Source organism: Ammospiza nelsoni, chromosome 4, assembly GCF_027579445.1.
Source record: "Ammospiza nelsoni isolate bAmmNel1 chromosome 4, bAmmNel1.pri, whole genome shotgun sequence".
Taxonomy (NCBI): Eukaryota; Metazoa; Chordata; class Aves; order Passeriformes; family Passerellidae; genus Ammospiza; species Ammospiza nelsoni.
This window is the reverse complement of record NC_080636.1, coordinates 770,712-795,566: the sequence shown is the minus strand read 5'-3', so window position 1 is coordinate 795,566 and position 24,855 is coordinate 770,712. Positions and strand designations below refer to the sequence as shown.

Below are 24,855 nucleotides of genomic sequence, written 5' to 3'. Positions count from 1 at the left end.
TCACAGTTTTGTCATCAATTACAAAATCCTGTAAAAACTTCTTAAAAATTTTGGTAAGCAATCAGGAGATAGCTCCCTGATAATGAAACTTCTAGTTAAAATCACTTTACCACTGGTTATAGCAAAAATATTAAGTTATATTAATTCTAGTTTTATATTGGTTCGTTTTTTTGAAAACTCTCATATAGCAGCTATATATTAGGGGAATAAGGTGTTTAAAGACTCAATAAACACTTAATATTCAGTCAAAGAACCAGCAGTATTTTCTGTAACTTATATTAAAATCAATGCTAAACTTACTGACTAGTGAAAAAACATGGTTAGTACATGCATCCCAAATTTTCTTCTTAAGGCTTGTTCTTAGTGCCTTATCAGTTACATTTCAGTGTACAGAAACTTTAATTGACACAATTAAATCAGATTAAATCAACATGATTAAGGGTGCAAAATCAGGCATGTCAAAGTTAGGAAACACTAAAATTAGAAAGTAACATGCTCTGCATTTTTCCAAATATAAAGAAACCAAATATGAAGTAACATGCTCTGCATTTTTCCAAATATGAAGAAACCTTATGATATAAGGTTATCATAGGTACCTTATGATAACCTATTATCCCACCTGATTCCTCAAGAATTTGTTTATTGTACACTATTCAAATCCTGCTCCCAAAACCAAAAATCCTAATGCGTTCTTCTGTGGCACTTACAACTGTAATACCTGAATTCTCATACATTCCTTTATTTTCCTAGAATATGTATCGTGAAGAAAACACCTTTTGCAATCTGCAAAATAATGAAACTAAGGCTCAAGAGGGTTAGGGTCAGAGGTATTAAAGGAGTCAGACAGCCAATATAAGATTGTTGGACCTGACTTGTCAAAGGGCATAGTTCACACAGCCAAATATGCAAGGTCTTAAGGTACATCCCAAAGGCATGGGCAGTCACAGCTGCTGAAGGAAGGTCATCTTCAAGTGTCTCCCTTCAATTCTCCCAGAAAAGAGAGTTCATTCTTCACTTGTACAGCTCAGTATTTGATTATCCAGCAAGTCAATATATCCCAAAGAACAAGAATAATACTAAGGTAACCACAAAATTACTGACTTCTGCTGACTTAGTGAGCTAAACCATTTTGGCAAGCAGGAGATTTGATGTAAAGGAAGGACAGTGACAGCTCCAGAAGAGGGAATGGGATTTCCCCTCTTGGAGGCAATTGTTTGCTGGATCAGGTTACACATGGTGCCCAGCTGAACGACTGGCTCAAGAACAGATTGCCAAAGCTGGCAACTACCCCAGGAAAACAAACCGAAACAGGCATCACAAACCTTTCTAGCAGTGCAAGAACAGAAGAAACATCTGTCTCATGTCCCCAGAAAACAGCTTTTCTGACTTTAACAGATACCCACCACTAAGAACAGATCTAGCCAGGAAAATACCCACTTCCTGAAAACACATTCCTGGTTTTCAACACAAGGTAAAAGAGCTCCTAAGCAATGACTTCTCTTGCCATAGCTCTGCACTGACCCATCCCCACAGCAGAGTGCTGGGCTGCACAAAAAGGCTGCACAGAAGTTGACACAAACAAGAAATGACACCTCCGGCACACTGAATCAAGCAGAAACACTGCTGACAACAGAATATATAGATAAATAATAAAAGATGTCATCATAGTGAACAGCATATCCATTTCCCACATTCTGAGGGCTTTACTCTGGAAACCTCATCACTTATTTCAGTATGCACCATGCATTCGCTGAGCCCTCCAGCACCCTTTTTTAAATGGAAGGAATAAAAATTCTGTCACATGGAACATTACTGATAGTGAAAAGTTTCATACTTGCCACAGTAGCTGTGCCACACGGGCAGTGACAGTGATGGACAGAGACTACAAAACAAACAGATATAAATTGTCTCTGGGCAACAAGAGCAGGCCTTAGGGCTTCACTCCATAAACACTCCCAGCTATGCTGATGCAACTGTTCCCAGGAATGCACAGTGCAACACAACGCTGAAATGTTTGTGTTTTTGTAGTCAAAGAGAAAACAAACAGTCAAACAAAAGACCACAAAAATTCCCAACCACCTTTTAAGCACAGTTTACGTCATTAGTAAAGTTTATAGAGCCAAAAGGAATCAGACTTCAATAGAGGATAAGGGAGGAGGGAACATCAAACTGTGTTGTCACATATGACACACAGAACAGTTTCATCTGTCCTGCCACCATGTGATTCATTTCCCCTGGTCCCAATTCATCTGTGATCTCCTCATTGGGCATGGGAAGGGTTAAAGAACCAAATAATTCAATAGTGCAATTATTTTAATTTTCAACTCCCCTGTTCTTACTTTGACAGCAGTGTCATCATAATGGATACAGGTTCATTGCCAGAACCTCTTTGAGTGACTTTCTGAGGTTCCTAACTTGAATCCAGAGATTATTTTCAGGTTTTGATGAAAACACTTGGGGCAAATTCCAACAAACTAATAACCAGAAAAAATTCCAAGTGCAATCTTCCCAAATTTCCAAGAACCATTGGAAAGCATGAATAACTGTCCTCCTTTTTCAAATCTTCCTCAGCTGGAGATGCACTTCATTCTTCTTACCCTTTTCTGAGGTGGAGTAAAACTTTCTCTATGGAATTCTTGAAAATATTGTAGAGATTTTTAATGCTACATGCAATTTCATTTTAATGCCAATTTTTACATTGCCTTTATTTTCCATCTTTCCTTTATTTTTCTATTTGCAACATCCCGCACTAGTATAAAATTAACACTTGGCTAATACATTTGATGGATTTGTTAGTCACAAACTGCATGTTCCAACAATATTAAAATGACATTAATGAGAAAATTGCAAAGCTTCTTTTTAAATCAAATTGAGCCTTTTTCATGTACTTTTTTTAAACAGCTAAATCCCTGACTGAGCTATATTACAAACAAAAGATGTTTGTTTGAAATACTGGAAAGAATTCTATTCTGCTCTTTCCATCTCTTTGTTCCACCTTTGGTATTGCAAATCAGATCAGCTCCTCTGCTCATGCCTGGCAATCAATAAACACTATTCAAGTCTGTATCATTTTTGGCAGTTTGTTGTCGCTTTACTGGCTGTAATTAAAATAACGAGCAATCAAACAGTAACTTAAGTATTGCAAATAAAATCAATTGTGAAACACACAACTTGTTAGCCAGCTTTTACAGAACTAAACACCCAAGTGCTTTTCATATACTCTAGGTATTTCCAGAAAGCAGCAAGTGTACTGCAAAGTTTGACAAGTTGGTTTATTTAACTTCTCCATCCTGGTTGTGCTGAGCTGACTCCCAACTGAAAGATTAAAAGATCAGAGGTTCTGCAAATCTATTTCTCATTTTCAAATACCTGAAGTTTATTTTCTCAATTCATTTTTAGCAAAAAAAATGTGTAATTCTCATAGAGAAGCGTCACCATTCGAAATATTTCAAAGTGAGAGAAAAGTTCAAGACAAATTAAAGCATTTTGTTACCTTCCTGCTTTCCTTTTGTCTTTAAAAACAACTAATTCTTAGGGTTCCTAGTGTCAAATACTTGCACACTACAAATACTTAAAACTACAAAAAAGTTCTAGTATACTCTTTAAAATACTCCTGATTTACTCAAAAACCCCATGAAAATATATTTACTAAAATGTATTTTCAAACCTGAATTTAGAGCTCTCGGGAATTAGAGAAATTTTAATTGCCGAAAGGAAAACTTAATAAACTTTTCTGAGAATCAGCATCCCTGGCCCTGCAATTTTCCTGTATCAATGTACACACTGAGAATGAAAAACAAGAAATGTAAATTTTTAAGTAATGTTAATAGCACAAGGAGATACTCATTATTTTAAATTACAATGTGCAAGCACATTTACAGAACAGTCTGCAAATTCTGTTCCAACTTCTCTAGAATAAAAGTAAAACCATATAAGCTATAATTTAAGACTGAGGTGTTACATAGATATTAGTTGTTTATTTTTGGCATACTAGAGAGGTTCAGCTGCAGCATAAAAAGTAACAGAAAAGTGAACAACAGTGTAATATCACCTGCCCATGATGGTTAAAGTTAATATCAATTCTTTCTACAGGGGATATTTTCAGAAATCATTCTGATAGCTGAACATGAATCTTCTTGTGAATCAAACAACTTCAAAAGTAGCATGAGAATTTCTGCATAGACAGATACAGTGTTATTTACATGCTTTATTTTCTAATTTTTTAATAAATATCACAAATTTACTACTACAGCATAGAGCCATTTTCTGGAACAGGCCCAAAAGAAATGTACAGCATTGTACAGAGGGGTCAATGAAAACTCCCTTTTCAAGCAACAGCACCACTCAAGGCAATCCAGAGAACAATAGGACACACTCACCCTCAACACAACACAGGATTAAAAGCCCAGATTCATTTCTGAACTTGACCAGACTTTTCCAGCAATGAAAACCCACATGATTCTAGGGGAAGATACCAGATATTCTATTAATTTATTTTTTATGGTTCCTTGGCTAAGTGGTTCCACCTGTCTCAATATCCAGAAGCATACTTTCTTCTACAGACATTTGAAAATAAGAAGGGGGTAAAGAGAGAAGCTTTGGTAGCCTCTGTGGGCATAAATCAGGTTTAATTTAGGACCAACCAAACAAATCTCAGTCCTTGCTGGGCCCTCATGGCACATTCCAACAGCCTTGCTCTTGGTTTCAGAACCACACGAAGCACTGCCATGTTTCCATGGGCTGCTTCAGCAGCACAAAGCAGACACTTCTTAAATCATCCAAAAGGAAGTTTCAAGAATTTTACACTGAGAAAGAGGCAGACAAAAAGAATCAGGTTTGAAAGTATAAAAAATATTCAGTCCTATGGTAAAGCTCAAGAATTTATCTGTCAATCAGCCATTGAAAACAGTCTGGGAAACAGTCTTCTTAAACCTGTGGATTAATGAACAGTTCAAATTGCACAGTCTAACAACATTTAAGTATTTCCACATCAAAAGTTTGATTTTTTTTCCCTTAAAATAGCAAGGGGATGCAGTTCCATGCAGACACTACTAAAACAAATCAGCTGTAAAAGAAAAAAAAAATTAAGGTCCTTTGAGTACAAATTTGCAGTAGATAAAACCTTAAATTAAAAAATACAGTCATTAGTGGGTATGTGCTCTAATTAAGAATTCATTTGACCAATTTTATCCCACTGTTTCTCCAGGTGGAACTCTCAAGATCCAGATTAATTAAATCTCACTAAACACTCTGGCCATGAGAATAAAAGAAAAGTTACTGTTTCTCCAGCTTAACTTTGAATTGTCTGGCCAGACATGTGAGATAGCAAAAAAAACATTCCATCAGCCCTGAAATCATAGACAGAATTGCCCTTAAGGACAAACACATAAATCTAATCATCCCATTTGTGGGCACAGGTTCCAGGTGGAACAGTAAATACACCATTCTCCTCAAGAGGCTCGTTAGGCTCATTCGTTTGGTGTGACTGAGCCTGTGCTGGGAGGACATCAAGGTTTTCTCATTAAATCTCTTATTTGGAGGGATGGGAGGGGAGAAGGGGGTCTCCAGAAGAGGACTCCATGAAGGTGCAAACAATGAGAGTGCAGCCCAATTCCCACCCACCTGTGCTGGAAATTCAGGAAACTCAGCATCTGAATCAGTGCCTGGGCAGAAGGAGAAGGGCTGCAAATGCTGGGCTTGCACTGCCCAAGCAGCAACTGCACAATAGCACAACAGCTGGCCAAACAGCTCTGGAATTCAAGAAGAAAATTCTTTTAAAACTCTACTTTCTCAGAAAACAACTTAATTCATGTGGAACTATGGACAATAATGAACTCCCAAATGCTTCAGCAATACAGTCATGAATAAACCCATGAGGGCTGAATAAGCATTTACACAAACACACTCAGAGAGTTCATAAAATAGCAGGCCACATCAGATTTTAAAAAAAATAAAATCACAGGATGAAAATGTTCCAGAGCTGCATCTCATATCTTATAAGCCAAACTATAAAATAGGGAAAGCTGGCACACTCTGAAGAGAGATTTTTAGAAAAGGGATGAAAACCAAAGCACAGATCACACGAACTCATTGACTGGTGCTCCCAAACAAATGCCTACCCATGTCCTTGCACACACTAGGAAGTGCTGAAGAGCACTTTAATTAATGGACGGATTGAATCTTTAACTGATACTCACAGCACTCATAGCTTCCCACTGGAAATTGGTTAAATACGTAGTCATTGCCAATAGTTCACTGCCCCAGAACACCTATGCTAAAAAACAAATAAAACATGCAGACAGAGTTATATCCCTTCAATAAAAAGCACAATAAAAAAAAAAAAAGTGAGAGGTACTGAAACTTCTCATAGTTGTGCTATTCTATTCTTAGGTTCACAGAAAAGGTAACTGGGAGGGAGAGCTCAAGAGGTCACCTGGGCTGCTCCTTTCCCTGGCCCAGATCACCTTCCCTCAATCCACACAGAGTTGTCTGAACAGGAGATTAGGTAACAGACACTGGGCAGGATTTCCAGGCAGAGGACCCCAGAGTTTCTGCACCATTATGCTTAAAAAAAGAAGTATCTTCTGGTAGGATGGTAATAAAGTTCAACCTGCCTGACTCTTGCTTTGATCCAAGTTCAGTATTTCTTGTGCTCTTCCACCATGACCCTACAAATACTTCTTGCACACCTAAAAGCTGTTACACTGACCTTTAGCAACCTTCTCTTCAGATTAAACTTTAATTAGTTCTTTCCTTCTTCATTGCAAGTTGGGTTTTCCAAGACTTAAGTCCACATGACAATTTAATACAATTTAAAAATTAATATAATTTAGTAGAATTGCATATCTTGCAATGAAATAGACCATAAAATGAAGTACTGTGAAACAAACAAAAAAATCTGGAAAGAATCCTAGAACAGCCTCACATCAAACAAACATTTTAAAAAGCTGAATGTGAGAAATTAAAGGGTTTCTTTGGTCTCAATATTGTAGCCAACCTCAGTACCACTACAGGAGAAGCAACACATCACAATTTTATCAGTAACTTTCTCAGATAAAATCATGAGCAAACTGACAAACCAGATGCTTTTTCTCATTTGAGTATCACACTGGCACATACCTTCTTATTGGATTGTTTGCCTTCCCTTTTCCTACAGCTCTCACATTGATGGAAAACAAATAGCCAGGAACAGTTTTGTCACCACCTCTGCTGCTCCAGGACCACAACACACGACTGGTGTGCAGCACACATTGCCCTCGCTGCCTCTATCGCTTCGTGGCACTTCACAGAAAGGCATTTCTATAATTACACATTCATTTCTGTCTCAATATTAAACACGCTACATTACAAAAGCATCTGACCCAAATAAAAACTGAAAGCAGCTGTTGTTTTTCCAAGATGATTCTTCCAGCAATCCATCACAGAGAAATAGAAAAAGTCACAAAGCTTCTTTAGAGCAAAAGCGAAATTTTTTGGTTTTAGATTATTTCCAAACTTTAGGTCTTCAACATTGAAAATTCAGTCTCTAAATAACATTACTGCTTGTTCTAGCTCAGAAAAGGACTTTATGTCAGACAGACTATTATTTGTTGATTTCTCACAAATATTCAATCTCTTATTTTTAAACACTAACAGACAATTTCAGAATGCAACTTATACAAAGAACAAGAAGCAATGAACAAAAAATCTAGCACACAAACCAAAAAGGCATACAAAGGAATCCTAAAGGCATTATCCTAATTTTGTCCTGCTAATTGCTTGGCCATACCATGAGTGGCAGCACATTTCTGTATCGCCAAGATTATCCCTGGTGATTCCAATGGAAGTGGAAGGAGGAAACAATATTCAGCTTTAGGAGGAACAAGGCATTACAGTAGCAGTGATTTGTTTTAATACCCAACAGATGTTAACAAGGTTTTACATTGCTTGGCAGGGTTTGGCTGTGCTGTAAAGCTGACTAAGACACAAGACAGAGGTGCTGGTTATTGCCTTACCTTTCAGGTCCACGTCATCTTTGCAGCTTATCAACCATAATCCAAATCCATTAAAGCCACATCAAACTCTCAGAGAGCTACAATCACTGGATGAATGTGACCATCACCTTAACCTATGACTTGATCAGCATCAGATACAACAATAGTTTTATACGAAAAATTGAATCTAGAGCAATAAAAGTTTCTGTGCTGTCTTTAAATCACACATTTTCTTTCTGCTGCCTTGAAGTATGGAGATCTGTAACTCATAAAAGCAGCAGCCACTTCACCCAGGAGACACAAGCCCTGAGATATCAGAGTCTTGTTTTAACAAAAATTTCTGGAACACCCTAGGGTTCATCTGATTTCTTTTCTTTTTAGTAACCAAAGAAAAATCTAAGTATTTCCAGAATCAATTCCTCACCAAAAAAGCACACCTCCCACAGAAGTGTACCTCTGCCTAAAGTGCATGCCCATAACCAATCTTCCTAAAAATTATCTGGACTTGGAACTAAATGTAACAGCTGTTCAAATGTTATAAAATCACATGTGAGCCTTATCCCCCAAAACGAGGTAGAGGAGGGAACAAATTCTTTCTCCTGAGCTCATTCAAACACTTGAAGCAGAAAGTTGCTTAATAATTTGAATATCACAGCATAACTCTTAACCTGACTCTCAAGGATGCACAAGCCTACAATGAAGTGCCACACTTTGAAACACAGAGAACTGAAATCTGACAGCACCTCTCTTTTATATACTTTCATATATGAAGTAACGAAGATACTTATGTTCAGTCTTCTTGCTATCACCTCACCCCACACATCCCAAATGAATATTTTTTAAGAAGTTTGAGTCAACTCCAATTTTTTTAAACACCTGATTGTGACACACCTGTTGTAACATCTCTCATTACATGACCTAAATGTGTCTAAAATGCTTTATGACCTTATTGATCTTATAATACACACATCTCCAAACAGCCTACATCAGGAAGCATTTCTGTGTTTAGAGAAACAGTACCCTGTGACATACAGTACCTTGAGTTTGAAAAGCAAAAATGAGCAAATACAAATGATTAGTAGTTTATTTCAGATCTTGCAATAGCAAATCCCCAGTCAAAAAGAACAGTTACATGGAATCATGCCTGCTTTGACAAACAGCAGCCACAAAAATAAGGTGGCAATTTCACACTCCCTCTTGCACTGCAATCTGAGTTCACTCTGTCAAATCCTCCCCAGGTAAGGGATTTACAAGGTACCAAGGAACCATCACTATTAAGGGAAAAGCAAGGCAAAGAATGAATAGGGAAGGCTTCTCACTGGAGAGGATGTGGGTTGTGTCAACTCTAGCTATTTGAATGCGTGATTTTATTTCCAAGTTCAGTGAATTTTCTGCTCTGCTGGAATAGGTATTAGGTCTTGGCAAATAATCCATCCTCACACCACACAAAGGAGAAGATGAAGACTGTAAATTTTGTGGTTTAAGCATTAAGTGCACTTGGTGAAAAGATCCCAGATATTTTCTCTGGAAAAGAAGAAAACTCCTATCTAGATCATCAGGTGACTACAGAACTTGCTGTAGGACACTTTTTCTCTGAAGGAAAAGAAAAATCCATTGCAGCTGGATTTTTTTGAGCAGGATACAGAGACATTGATGAATCTGAGCCTTCTTTCCCATCAGTATGACAGAAAGAATGGTAGATATTTCTGAGACCACTGTGTATTATCACCTTACCTGCAGCCTCTTAGTCCCTCAGAGCCCACAAAATCCTTTCGCTACAACCAGCTCAGCACATCACTGCAATTTTACTGTTTGCTCAAGCAGCACCAGCATCCACCAGCACCGCAGGTCAGGCTTGCAGAGAACTTTCTGGTCACTCTCCCAGTTCTGTAACTACTGCCGGTGTGATCCATCTTGTGTTTCCTGTCTCATGCTCTGGCACAATCCTCAGGATACACTTTTTTTCTACTCTATACTGACACAGTGTCCAATATGAAACTGGTCTATAACTTGGTTTAGTAAGGGACTATAACCAGGCTGCCTAATCTCCCACAGAGTTCCACCACACATTTCTGAACACAGAAAACTTTCAAGACCCTTTTTTTGGATTGTACCAGGATCTCTGAAAATTCAAACAATGGAAGCTTTTGGCTTGTCAGTTCAAAATTCAGATTCTTGTTGGATCTGTGTTTTGCAATTGGCATCATGACAAATTCTCTTCCCAAGAAGAACTGCAGCAGGAATTCCCCCTGAGGTTTGTTCAGCACAACCTTCCCCAGCACTTTAGGGTCAGTGCTGAGGAGGGAAACCTCCATCACAGAGTGCTCTGGGACATGAGACTGCCAACTGCTGTGCATGTTTGGCTTGGACAGTGCAAGAGACTTTTGGCTGAATGTCATGTTATTTATTTTGGTAGCATAACGAAACAGTGACAGGATGTTTGTTTATTCTGCTGACAAGCTGCACCCATAAAGCCTAAGAGATGCACTGCATTTGACAAGAAAATACTGCTGGAAAGCACCTTCTTTGATACATCACTGCTTTGTTAAAACCCCATATAGACTCATTTTGTACAGACACCAGTTCCATTACTCATAATGGCTTTATGAAAGAACAATATTCTTCCTTAGAGACTCAGCACACACATAATAAAAGACAATTTCTTTCTTACATAGTGATAGCTAATGTGCCAGTATTTTATTTCACTTAAAATTTGAACTGAATTTAGTTTTAATTTAATCTCAAGTTAACTGTCCTATCCAGAGGCATGTATCAATGCTGAACAACTAAAAAAAACATAATACTGAATATAATCTGCTGTCTTATCCTACTTTTTATGAGACCCAATTTTACTGTCAGTCCTGACATCAATGTGAACACCAATCTGAAAAAATACTGAACCACACTGCAAACTGTGTAAAACTTTCATGGCACTGAAACCACAGGATTATTTTAACAAGTAGCTGGGCATAACACTATTTCTAAATTAAAATTTTACTGCAGTCTCAAGCTGATGAAATATGTAACATTTTTGCTATCAAAGTGCAGCAAGTCAAAGCTAGAACTCTACAAATACCTCTTAAAAATCACATTAAAATTATCTGATCCTTTTAATACCTAGTGTTTATATCACATCTTTAATTTCAAGGCTCTAAAACACATGCAAAGACTGATTATAACAAAAAAAAAACCCTAATTTAAGAGAAAAATACTGGATAGATTCTTTACTGTAGGCAAACTTCTCAGGATGATGGGGCAAATTAATATCCACACTGCATATTTTTTAGCCATTTTGCAGTTAATAGGCTTTTTCACATGTTTTTACTGCATAGTCAATGGTTACGATTTGCAACAACAGTGACTGTCATTTTTAATTAGCATTGGGTAACAGCCTACTAACATAAAAGACTTTCTATAGTCACAATAAGTAACCATGGGTGCACAGAAAGCCCTCTGAGCATCTTCAGATATACATTGGCTTCCTAAACTGCAACACAGACAGATTTCTTCCAGAGCTATACAAACCTGGTCACTGCAAACTGTGACCAATTTTACACCAATTATGAATTTAGGAAAGAAGATTGAAACTACAGTGAGCACACTTGTAGAAATTACTGCCTGCACCCTAAAAAAAGCCCACTGTGAACATTTGTGATAAGAAAGATAACAGAATTATTCAATATCCGGAGCTGGAAGAGACCCACAAAGATCATCAAAGTGCAACTACTGGATGGTAAATGGTAACGTGTTTTAGGAATTAAAATTTAAAGCCAAATTATGACAACCCCTTTCAGGATACAAAGTCATCTTAATCTGAAAGTCAACAGTTGAGATTCTACACAAAAGCCTTCACTTTTTATAACACAAAGCTATTAAACAGATCATGAAGGAGAGGTACTCTAAGGAAGCATTGGAATATTGACATCAGGTATTAAAAAAGTTACTGTTCCAGGTGCAAATGACTTCTTATCAAACATTAATTTCCAATTATGACATTGTCAGAATTCCCTGTAAATAGCATTGTGAAAATGGTATCAACCAGAGAAGTGGCTTCCCAAAAATGTCTCCAGCTGAGGATATTGCTCCCAGAACATCCATCAGAAATGCACAGCATGGTGCCCTGCACATTTCAGCCTTATCTTCCAATTGTCAGAATGTCATCATCTCTTCTCAAAACACTAGAAAATATTTTGTACTCTATGTCCTTTCATATAATTTGAGGTACTCCAGCTGACAATACTCTGACTCATGGATATTATGCAGACGGAAATTGCCCACAAAGTCAAAGCCCCGGGACAGAAAAGAGCTGGCAAGGAGTTGTTTATTGAGGCAGAAGCAATCATAAACACACTGAGGAACTTCCCAGACTGTACTCATCATTCTCATTAGAACATGCTGCCCATATGTCAGGAGAAGGGTCAGTCTGGCTTTTTATCCTGTAGACCTCTACAGAAAACACCCACTTACATCTTCAGGCTTGCTAACAGACTGGCCCTCTCTCCCAAGGGGATCTGAACAACCTCAACCTACAAACCAGCTCAAGACCAGACTGCTGTGCCTTTCCTCACCCAATTCTGTCATTGCTCTATCTAGAAACACATCCAAAAGAACAGAAAATCTTACTGGCAGTTCTAAGAAATTTGTGACTAGCACTTGGCAGAGAAACTGGCAATGGGCTCTAAATCAGAAAAAGAAAATTATGTATATGCATTTAGGACACATTACTGCAAGACAAAACACTATCAATCAACTACAAACACTGAAACAACAATGCGGAACAGAGTAAAGATGTAGTCAAATCCAGAACAAAACCAAGTGCAAGTATACAAAACTCAGAATGACATTAGAGACTGCTGGAAATACCTGCCATACTTATCTATGCATCTACTCACCTGGGTGTGCAATGCTAATTAGAAACTTGAAACCGTCTATGCCTTCAACTTGTGCACTCTGCTGCTAACTTCTTGTCCTCTCTAGGTTTATACTGCTGCCCCCAGCCAAGCAGGAGCAGACAATCCTTTCTAAAAAGCTTTAAGCATTTCCACAGGTTAAGTTCTCCCTTAATTCGGTGGGCAGAGATGTTCAAATTAAAAGCAGTGTGACATAGATTTAATTCAGTCTGATTCAAATTAAGTATCAATAAGGTGCAGAAACCTTGACACACGGGCAGGATGCAAGGGTGTTGATTTTGATATAGTCCTACAAGGATCAGAAAAGTTACATTTTTAATTGCTCCAACAGGGATGAACACATCCTGGTTTTGACATCTTCAGCAGTCTAACAATATAGGGCTGAAAGTAATACATTCTATCCCCAACAGATTAAATAATTTTATCTGCTTAACTTTTATGGCCCAATGACTCTACCATAATCTTTACTTTATTTAAGCTGCCTTCCCAGGAGGCAAAAATCTGCAAAATCCATTTCCTGTCCCACAGTCATAGAGTAAAATAGGAAATGGCAATTGTTTCTCGAGTGAATCCTTCCCAGACACTTTGACCTTAAAAGTAAACAGGATCTTTTCTTTCATTTCTGTGCCAACATTGAGGAAACACATCAACCTGTGCACAACAATTTAAATGTAACACATCTCTTTGCCTGCTTCTCACAGTCTGGACTCCACTGGTCACCTCTCAACTCACAATATCATGGATGGTTTTTGTATCTATTTGTACTAGAGGGCTTGAGGAATGACAGAGGAACTGCATTAGATCAAACTGACATCACTAATATGAAAAAGTCAGAATGACAATCACTCCCTGATACCACTCCCTCACTGCAGAGATGAAGGATGAAAGAAAAAACAATCTTAGAAGTTGTTATTTAAAGAATATATTATTCTAAGTGTTCTTAAGTATAGCATGTTTTTATCTCTACTCGTCTGTCACAGCACAGCATAAACAAAGCACCACAAAAGATACACATACATTTTACAGTTTAAAAGAGGATATGAGAAAATGTCACACCATACTCTTTCTGGAGGCATATCAGTAAGCAAAGCATGGAATTTATGAAAGATCTACCAAAAATAAAGGCATGCAAAAGCTTTCAAACCGTCATTATCTCCTTGCAAAACAATGGGATTCAGTTTGCACAGGCATTACCAGATCACAACATTATCCCTGGTTAACCTTCCTCTACAGATACCTGAGAAAGGTAGAGAAATTGCTCAAGAACACAGCATAAGTTGGAATGATTTCCACAGAATCACCACCTGATCTTTACTGTTCTAAAGGGAAACTGTCATGTAGTTGCTGCTCTAAGATTTACCAAGATAACAAATGACATAATTTACAAGACAAAGCATACACTCAGTTTCTCAAAGCTACAAGGATCCTTCTCCACACACACACCTCTTACTGAGAAATATAAACAGAAGCTGTTTGGATACAAAAGCTTTTATTTATTCTATTTTTTATGTGCTAAGACATATTCCAGGCACTGTGTACTCAGAAAATACCATTGTATAAACAAATTTTACAAACTAAGCTATATTGTCTTGTTCTGCACATGAAGAAAAATACTCCTTTCAAAGGGAGTACTGTTGGAAAAATTGGCTTTTAATATTAGAGTTCTTTTTAGAAAAAAATTCTGTCCTGTAAACAGAAAAATAGAAGTATATTTTTTAAATATACTTAGTGTTAGGGACTATTGCAATTATATAAAAAAACCCCAGTACCCCAAACCAAACCGCAGCAAGTGATCATTTTCAGTAACAAAATACTGACTCTGCTGTCTACAAAGACAAAGATATGAGTAGATAACTGAAGCAGGGACACACGTGAAGGAAATTGTGGAAACTTAAGGTGCACTTCAAACTATAATCCCCTAAATTTTGTCAAGTTTTAGATGTAAATGCTCTTCTCTGTCAATTGATTAAACTGATCAGATTAGAGAAATAGCAGCCCATCTTTTCACAGAACCCCAGAATCCCTGGGCTGGCAGAGAACCTAAAGAGCATCGAGCCCAGGCCAGCCGCAGCAGCTCAGCCAAAGCCTGGCCCCCAGTGCCACATCCCGGCTTTGTTAAACACACCAGGGATGGGGACTGCACCGCCTCCCCATCCCAGAACCTTATCACTCTTTGTGGAAAACACTTCCTCCTAATACCCAACCTGCATTTCCCTTGATGCAGCCTGAGACACTGTCCTCTGCTTCTGTCAGTGCTGCCTTTTGTTCAAGATTTAAACGAGATGTATAATCTGTCAATTCTCACTCTCAAGGCACTGACCAGCCAGATATTCAGCTACCCTACAAAACACTTAGTCACAAGTGTCTGAAAAAGCCTCATCAGCACTATGACTTTTTTCTGGCAACATTTTATTATCAAATCACTGGTATTTTAATTATTTTTTAATGTTTTAGGGCTTTTGATGCAAATATGTCAGTATCCAACATGTGTGCTGCTGTAAGAAAAAATATTGCTTATCTGAAAATTTCATCAGTAGGTATTGAAGGAATTACCATTACACCTGTTTTGTAGATGGAAAACAGAAACAGAAAGGTGAATTGATCTGCCCTAATCCAATAGCAAAGAAAGAAAAATACTATTTCTTCCAATTGCACTATTCCTATCCATTAGGTTATACAGCGTCCTGTGCCTGAAGTTTTAGGTTGGTTGTTCTTAAATATAAAACATCCTAATAAGGGAAGATGATAAAACAATTTCAGAACACACTGAAAAGGAAATTAATTGTTGCACATCAATAGCTATATCTGAGTTTTGCTCTAGATATGGAAGCTTTCTGCTTCAATCTAAAATAGCAATCTCTACATAAATAAAAATTTCCCTGAGAAATAATAATCCATTATTAATACAATAACGATGTACCATTCCATAAATGTCAACTCCAACATGAAGAAAAAAGCAAAATATTGTCCACTGATAACAGCAATTCAATACTTTTTCCTCCTCTTGCTCCTTATTAGCAGAGGATACAATTAGTGAACTTTTAATACTTTTGAAAAAGTGACAATTTAAACAGAAAAATGAATAAAATTTGTTGACCATTCCTATAGTGAAAACAATTTGTAACATATACGAATTTCACTGTTGTTGGGTCTATTTTTTATGATTTGGCCTGAAGTCCAGAAGCACACATTCCATTCATGGGTTTAACCAGCAGTGTTGCTCAGTGACAGTGAAGCCAGTCTCCTGAACAGGTACCTGATAACACCCTCTCACAGCAGCTGATAAGGGAAACTGAGGGATTATGACCCACAAAAAGCTCAAAGTATTTCCTAGCAAATCCAAAAACACCTTAAAACTCGTAACACTGCGCTTCTAGGCTGTGTTCAACCAGCAGTTCCCCTGCCAGCTTCTCATAAAACAAGTGTTTTACAGCCTCAGTGGGGGCAGGCAGGAGTGGAAACCCAAAACTTTACAGGATTTCATTAAAGATGTGTGTAATGCATTGCCAAAACCCCAGTACACTTCAGCACCTATTCCTAGAAAGCTGAACACACCTCATGTCCCCCAGATGTCTCTGCACTCCCACAGCAAATGTACTTTTCCCTGTTAGAGGGAACTGTTCCCTCTATGCTGGAAATTGAACCTGACCTCTCCCCTGTTTCCTAAGCTTTCAAATTGCTAATCACTAATTAGCATCTCTGGTGGCTCTCTCAGAACACCAGAGTTTTATGTGCAAGCATGGCAATCCTTCCCATGCCCCTTGGAGCTGATCAGCATAATCTCAAGTTCTTCCCAGAGAAGCTCAGGATAACACTGAAGCCTCCCAACTCAAGGAAAATCAGAAATGTGGTCCAAGCCTCTCTGGCTGCAGTCCAAACTCCCCCAATATTTACCAGCTAGAACATTAAGCTCTGATTTTATTTCCTATGACCACCATTTTTGAAGTTTAAAAAAAAATCCTAAACACATATCATAGACATGCTTAAAAATAGGAATGCGAAGCAATCCAAATAAATCAATACTGCTTCATTCTACAAAAACCTAAAATTCATTCACTCTTTACCTGATTTTGTGCTGTCACTTCATAATGTGAAAATCTATGCAGGGTTCTGCTTTTGTTTTGTTGGAGTAGGAGGATTATTTTAATATGCAGAGGATTGATTTTGTTCCTGTATGCATGAGCTGTTGATATTCCCAAGCAGAAAGACTCCTTTCTAGAATTATCATCAATATATATTACAAGAGAGTGTTTACTTCTACCCTGCCTCTCTTTTAAAAGCCTCCACAGTGTTAATTCCCAGAGCAAGGCTACAGGTCTCCTACTCAAAATTTCTCTTTAGATTTTCTAATCCTTTTCTCCTTAATCTCCATTATACGAAAAGAAACCCACATATGCATGGTCTGTGGGAAGCTAAGTAACTTTACCTCTCACCATAGTTACCACATCTGATTTAACCACTGGCTCTGGACATTGAATCATTGTCCTTTAGGATTTCAGATTTTATTTGTGTATGCCTCGATACGTTCATCAAGCATAAAATTCTACAACCAGACTGATTTTAATATCGTTAGTAGACGATTACATTTCAATTTATGCGGCTGTAAGATAACATACCATCCACCTCTGCTATTTCTGTACTGTGTACTGCTGTTTTCCAGGATCTCAGAAGCAAAAATGTTTAAATGTTACGTTATTGACAAGGCTTTCTGTCTAATCCAGTTCTTTGAATGATTCTAAAACAATGATACATTCAGATTTTCATTAGTATGCTCAACTATTCTATTAGACTTTTTTGTTTCTCATGGTAACCAATTTTATTTGACTTCACGGAAGCTGTTCAAATATTTAAAGGCACTCCGAGATGGCAGGAGTTTATCTCGGAGCATACATGATGTGTCACAGATATTCCTTTCCTTGCTCTTTTGGATTCCCCCCTTCCTGCCCCCTTCAAAAGCAGTAGCAAACAAATGAGAATCTCGACCTGCCACACTGCACCGGGAACGTGCTCGCTTCATGTGTTTATGTAAATATTCAAGTTACAATGGGCACATTTCGGAAGCAGCAGCTCGGTGGGTAAAACAGATGCTGCTTACGTTCCTTCATATGCACCGAATGCCTGTGCCAGAATGGCCAGGCGCAACGCAAGAACTAAAGTATAAACATCTGCAACACCTCTCTGTTTTCTTAACATTCTTTCACGCGTTTTCTTGCTAACTCCAAAAAGGCTCGACGGTGTAAAACAGAGAGAGAGGAAAAAAAAAAAAAAAAAAGAAAACAAGCCGACAACAAACAGTGAAATTGGAAACATCTGCGAGATAGCTACGGAAAACGGAATGAAACATGAATAAACAAAAACATGGCGAAAGTGGCCTGGGGTTGTTACACTGTCAGATCATTTTTCCAAGCCCAACATCAAGGCTTTTGTTACAAGCAAAGCGGTCATTTGCATGGAGAACCAACAGGGTTTGCTCTCCTTCGGCGGCCGTAGCACACACACACAGACACACACACACACACAGACACACACACGGCGGCCGGCTCGCAGCCGGAGCCTCCCCTCACGAACACCGCGGCCGAGCCCCGGCCCCGCCGCGCTCCGCGCCGCCGCCACTCGCCCAGGGAAACGCGATTGAGGCATGAAAAACACGAGACGAACCTTAGGAGCGCTGCCCCAGCCGGAGTTGTGTGCGTCTCTCTCTCCCTCTGCTCTGCTGTTGCTGACAAGATCAGGCTGAGATTAACAAGTCCATGCTACTCTGCCAGCCTCGCTGCTCCGGCGGCTGCACGCACGCCGGGGGCTCGCAATAATACCAAACTTTGGGAAAGTTAAAAATGGAATGGGTTGGAGCAATGTAAAGCAAAATGGCAGGGAAGCAGAAAACACTGCCTGGACAATTATTGCAGCACCAAGCAGGGCACTGCTCTGTAGTCAAGGCTGTGTCAGCACTTTCTTTCTAAACCCCCCCATTTTCAGGGGGCTGCAATTCAGAAAGGAAAAAAAAAAAAAGAAAAAATGCTTATGGCCAAAAATATCGCAGGTAAACCCCTTTCTCTTTGCATTTTAAATCACCCATTTAAACCATTCAGAAAGTTACAGGACTCTGTGCACTTCTCAGGCAGTCCCACATGCCTTTTTTTATGCAAATACAAGTCTTTTGTTTTTAAAGAGGTTTCACAAGAATTTGACCTACATTGTGAATGCCCCCTCCTTTTTTTTTTTAATAAAAGCAATATAAAACATACCTTAACATCGAAACCCGGTTTGCATAAACATGGGATAATTTCTAAGTTCTGCACACACATTGCCTGAAAGGTGCCAGACTGTTAGCAGAGATATGAAAATGCTCCCACAGATGACCCAGCACAGCCTCTACTGAGGTCTCAACCCCAATTCATTATGGGAACTTGGTAACCCAAACTGCTGAGGCCATGTGCATTTTCCCTGGATAAGGAAAGGGTCCTTATAATCATGTTAAAATAAGGAAACAAAGTGTTTGATCTGTATTTACTACTTTACAACTACACTCTAAACAGTGACACATCAGGGCAACAGCTGCTGGTGTTGTTAATAGCAGGGTTTTGGTGGTGGGGGCTTTTTCTTTTGTTTGTTGGGTTTTTACTCAGATACAGAAATAACACTTTTTACACAACCCATTTACACTGACACTTTTCAGTTATGTTTAAAGTTACAATAACAAAATGAAGGAAAAAAACTCAAACCATGAACTATACAGGCATATTGCTACTTTCTTTTAAAGTAAAAATACAGCTTTATCGTAAAGTCTGGGCAGCAGCCTAAGCCTGCTGGGCAGGAAAACCAAAGCATAAGTCTTGGTTGATATGGAATAGCCAAGAAACGTGGAGAATCCACGATAATGGACAATACCACCACACCCACCTGCTCGGAGGAAGAGAACTCTATAACAGTGGTACAACCTGTGCTCCTTCCCCCCTGAACCGGCACAGGCTGCACATTCCTGCCTCAGGCCAGTCTGGTCTGCAAATACCACAAGTGATGGTGACACACACACACCCAGTTCTGCCACCTGGCACTGGGGTTACGATGGCCACGGAGAGGAAAGAGAAGCAAGTGTGCGGAAATCTCCATCCACAGCAGTTTTCTTCAGTGTATGAAAGCAGAGCACTGAGGGTTCTGCTCTGCTCCACCAACTAACACACAGAGTGTTTATGCTCCTGAAAGATACATCATTTGCATGCAGTGTTCAATGGCAGGCTGATGTTTTTCTCTGATCGTTAATCTGGAGCAAAGTGGAAGGCTACTGGAAACAAATGAGTGAAGTTCTCCTAAAGGTTTGGAAGATTCTCTGCACGCTGCTTAAGTTAAACCAATTGCTAATTCACAATAACAAGACACTGAACGAGGACAAACATTAACACATTATGATTCAACTGGACAATAGGAAGCAACACAAAATGGAAGCTGATTTTTCATCTTCCTTTTATGACACCAGGGGACAAGTCAAAAATAAAGAAGATACAGTACAAAACTTCTTAGTAGATCCAACTTCATACTTCCTATTGAAGAATAAAGTAGTAGGATTTATAAGAACTCTAAATGCAAAGGTATATAGGCAGTTAAACTAAATTTAATTAAATTAAGACTCGGCTTTATAAGTTTGTATGGTAGGTTAAGCAGAAGACATATATTAACCTAATATTTAAGAAAAAAAGTACAACTTTAGTATATTAATGACCATACCCAGGAATAACAATAGCCATAAATATTGTGTTTAATTTAGCAGGAAACCACACATTTTAACAACATCAAAAGATCATTAGCTTAGCTCTCACCCCCACATTTATCATGCCAACATTTACACTATAAACCCACAGCTGCAGCCCAAAGCTGAGAACATGCCAGCAATATACATAGGTTGTATCAATATTTGCACATGGAGCCTTGAACACAAATTAGTTGACACTCAACACTTGAAGCTTTCTCTCTGAAGTCGCAATATTTAAAGGTTAAAGATTAGACATGCTCCCTCTTGTGTTAAACTAAGAATACACGAATGCATGCTGTTTTCTCTGACATGATGGTTGCTTGGCCATCTGTTCCATCAAGCAACCCCTTTAGCTCTGGCTACTCGCGTCTGACAGAGCTTCACCAAAACCCCTCCAGTTTAAAGGCAGATACAGTCTGAGCACATAACCTGTATCCACAGAGTATCTGTGTGACATTAAACTAGCTACTGTATTATCAGAAAGGACCATTAAGAGATTACATGTAAACAAAACCTGTTGCAAATAAGTGTCTAGGACAAATACACACATGACTTGATCAACTACACGGCAAGTCACGCTCGTTCAATCCCTATAGGCATCACAGAGTTAAGGTATGCCAGGTTCAGGCTGCTCAGTACCATTAATCATGGGGAACACTGAAGAGCAAATTTCCTTCTAAATATTAGCTTACAGGATGCTGAAGACAGACAGGAAGAACAGGAATATTTTACAATGCCACACAATTATGTTTGTAAATACAGCAACAATTGAGCAAAGTTTTCAATCCTCCACCCAAGCAGCTCAGGGTGAACCATTCCCTGCACAGAGCCTTAATGGAGTCAAAATCCCCCTTATAAAAATCCTCTTGCAGGATCTGGTCCCAAGATCGTGTCTGGACACGAATGCTAATCCCAGGTGTAACTAACACAAAGGTTTTACTAACACACTTCTCAAACAAAGGCTTTGCACCTGGTGTGGGCTTGGTAAATTATGTTTAGGCATACATTTGCTGGTTATGGTCAGCACAAGGCTGAATGCTAGGGCAGCTGTGAGTAAATATCAATAAAAAGTTAAGAGTCAAGAGCCAAAGAAAATCCAATACTCAACTACATGGCTTCCCACATTCCCTTTTATTTACCCCCATCCCTTTGTGGTGGACAGATACTTTCAGTGCAATGAGATCTATGCACATCAGAAAAAATACCACTAAATATTCTCAGAAACATACTTGCTCTTTCAAACCAAGAAAGCTAAATGTGTTTGCTCCTCCTGGAAGTCTTGGTGTTTATTTTCCCTCAGTCTTCTGCAGACCGGTAAAAACATAACCGCAATGTTCAGAGAGCATAAAAATCACCAGGGTTATTGATAGGTACACGGTTTGGGGGCTCTTTAAAGCTTCAAACTCAAGCAGCACACTGCTTGAAGCACATTTCTGCCAGTGCATCAGGAAACTAAACTTTTGACATCGACTTCAGCAAGAGAATGAAGTTTGTATGTACTGCACGGGCCGGAGGTATGGGCGCCTTTCCCTTCCTCTCAAGCTCGCTGTGCTGCAGGTCCGTCCCGGTGCCCTGTGTCACTGCGGGTCACAGCGAGGTGCCGAACACCGAGACACTGCCCAGAAAGCAGCTTTTACATTAGGACTGACACTCCAAGAGCGGTTTTATTCCCTCGCACACGCACAGAAGTAGAAACTCTGCGGGATTGCCTCCCTTTTCTTTTCTTTCTTTTTTTTTTAAGGAAACACTCACGTACGTCCGCCAGAGGAATTACTGCTCGCTTAAACCGGTGCTTGTCACCTTACAGGGACGGGCCAGAGGTCAGCGGGTCACGCGAAGCCTCTGAGCGCAGCCATGGAGATCCCCAGCCCGCCGGGAGCCCGCCGGGAGCCCGCGCAGCCAGCGCCGCCCGGGACAGCCCCCGCTCCGCACCTGTAGCGTCCGGCGCCGCCGGCTCCGCGCCCGGCCAGGCTGCGAGGGCAGCGCCGCCCATGAAGGGACCCCCAGAGCCCCCGGCGGCCGAACGGAGCCGCCCTCCCTCTCCACCCCGTCCCCCGCGGGGCGGGCGGGACCGGCCCGGCTGCGGCGGGAGCTGCGCCCGCCCCACGCCTCCGCTCACCGGGAAACTCGGCGCCGGCCCGGAGAGCCGCGGGCAGGGGGCTGCCGCCGTCTCCGCTATTTAAACCTCTTCCCGCCGTCTCCGCCTCACTGGCTCTCACTCGCTCCCTCCGCCCCGCGGAACTCACGGAGGCGGCCCCGCCCCTCCCGATGTACACACAGCCACACACCGCCCGCCGCTCCGCCCGCCCGCCCCAGAGGCACCGCCCATTGGTTCAGCAGCCTGCCCGTCAACCTGAGAGGCTACAGCATTGGCTGGTGGCGCTGTCAATCACATCGCACCCCGCCCTGCGCCCCGCCCCTCCCCTTCCCGGACACCTCGGGGGTGTTAAAACGGCCGTTTGAAGTCACCAGCAAAATTTACTTTTAGGCCCCGCCCACTGAGCCCGAGAGCTGTTCTGATTGGGCCGTAGGAAACGGCTCTCTGCCGCCCCTGAGTGGCTGGGTGTCCATAACCCCCCCAAATCCCGCCTATCCCGATGCCGTCATCCCATTTGATTTGTCCGCGCATCTCCGCGGCCCCGCCCATTCCCGCACCGCTGCCCATTCAGGCGCGGCTCCCCGAGCTCTGGGGCGGTGCCCACACTCACGGCGGAGGAACGTGAGGGAAGGCAGCCGCTCATTGGCCGGCGCGCCGTCGCTCTCCGTCCGTCACCGCCCCCTCGGAGCGTACCAAGCCGCGGCGGCGCGGGGTGGCGGGAGGGGGGGAGCGCGCGGCGTTGGTTCGGCCCATGTCCATGAGGGCCGGGGCGGGGCGCGCGCCGTTTCCCGGCATGCCGCGCGCGCCGTAGGTAGCTCCCGCCGGGACGCGCTGGGAAGGAGGGCGGGAGGGAAAGGAGGGAGGGGGGAGGCGGCCGGTGCCCGATCCAAGATGGCGGTGCAGGAATCAGCCGCTCAGCTCTCAATGACTCTGAAGGTGCAGGAGTACCCCACTCTCAAGGTGGGTGCCGGGCCGCCCCCGGCGCGGGGGGGAGCGCGTTAACGCCCTCAGCGTCCCGCCCGAGCAGCGCTGAGGGGGAGCCCCTTCTCCCCACCCCGTTCTCCCCGCCTCGGGAGCCCCGGGGCTGTGGGATGGAGGTCGGGAACGATTCCTATCGCGTGGTTCCCGCTGTCCTCGTTTTTCCTCCGCTTGACGTCTCGGCCGGTGCCGCTCCGCTGCTGCTGTTCCCATCCCCCTCCGCGGAGGGAGAGGGACGTGCCTGGAATATGCGGCTGTTCCCTGGTGTCTCCGTGCCCTGAGGGGACGGGGGAGGCCCCCGGGCCACGCCGGGGACACAAAAAGAGCTGGAAAGGAGCTGGGAGAGAAGTGAGGTCCTTGTGCTCGCGGGGCGGTGTGAGGGGGGAGCGGGCTCGGACGGAGCCGGGCTGGGGGAGAGGGGCTGGGGCGTGTGAGTGGAATGTGCCCCCTCAGGAACACCGAGCGCTGCCTGGAGTGCTCATCCCAGATGATTATCTGCATCTACGTGGCGTTGTTAGGAGACGTGGTAAAGGGGAGGGAGTGGAGGTGGCGGTGTAATATGGTTCCCTGGCTGCTTGGTCCCCCGAAGATGGAGATGAGCTTAAAATATAGAAAGGGACAGACGTACTGGGGGGCTGTGGAGGCGAATAGGCAAAATGCAGTTCGGTAGAAGCTGTTCCTTGAGATGCTGGGGCTGCCTGCGGAGGGAGGTCTCCCAGGGCTGCATAGGTGGGCTCGGGCTTTGAGCAGGTGTTGGGAGGCAGGTGAAGGACTCGGCGGTGACCTTAGCGCTCAGTGCTACGAGAACTGTTGAGCTGCAAGGATGGTGCTCATAGGAATCAACGGGAACCTTTGTTTGAAGTGTCGTGGTGTGTATACAGGACGTTTGCCACATAAATAGCTGCAGCTGTGGAAGAAGGATCCCTATTGCAGAATGCCTATTTAAACATCTCTCGTGTCAGGGTGTCCACGTTTTGCCGTGTACAGGAGATGTTAATGCAAAGTCAACTTTGTTGTGCTGAGATCATGCTGTCCTTCACACGCCGAGCATTGTGTGCTCTTTACAGTGTTGGTTCTGCAGGTTCTCTGGCCATGTTCTTCTTGTGCACGTCCTCCTCCACCAGCTCCATTCTGCTCGGGTCTGAGAAG

At 41.6% G+C, this 24,855-nt stretch overlaps 2 protein-coding genes across 4 annotated transcripts in view; one reads left to right on the top strand and one right to left on the bottom strand.

The window, feature by feature from the left end:
* Positions 1-22,835, bottom strand: part of CTBP1 (C-terminal binding protein 1) — a 239,428-nt gene extending 216,593 nt beyond the window's left edge. Inside the window, exon 1 of one of the 2 annotated variants that reach the window (XM_059469802.1) lies at positions 22,750-22,835. The gene's annotated coding sequence lies outside the window, so the exon portion shown is untranslated. The remainder of the gene's footprint in view (positions 1-22,749) is intronic. The other variant, XM_059469801.1, reaches the window with a different exon arrangement.
* A 693-nt stretch (positions 22,836-23,528) lies between these two features.
* MAEA (macrophage erythroblast attacher, E3 ubiquitin ligase) overlaps positions 23,529-24,855 on the top strand; it is a 48,665-nt gene continuing 47,338 nt past the window's right edge. Inside the window, exon 1 of one of the 2 annotated variants that reach the window (XM_059469745.1) lies at positions 23,529-23,688. In XM_059469745.1, the coding sequence (XP_059325728.1) occupies positions 23,620-23,688 (69 nt within the window). In that variant the 5' untranslated portion in view covers positions 23,529-23,619. The remainder of the gene's footprint in view (positions 23,689-24,855) is intronic. The other variant, XM_059469747.1, reaches the window with a different exon arrangement.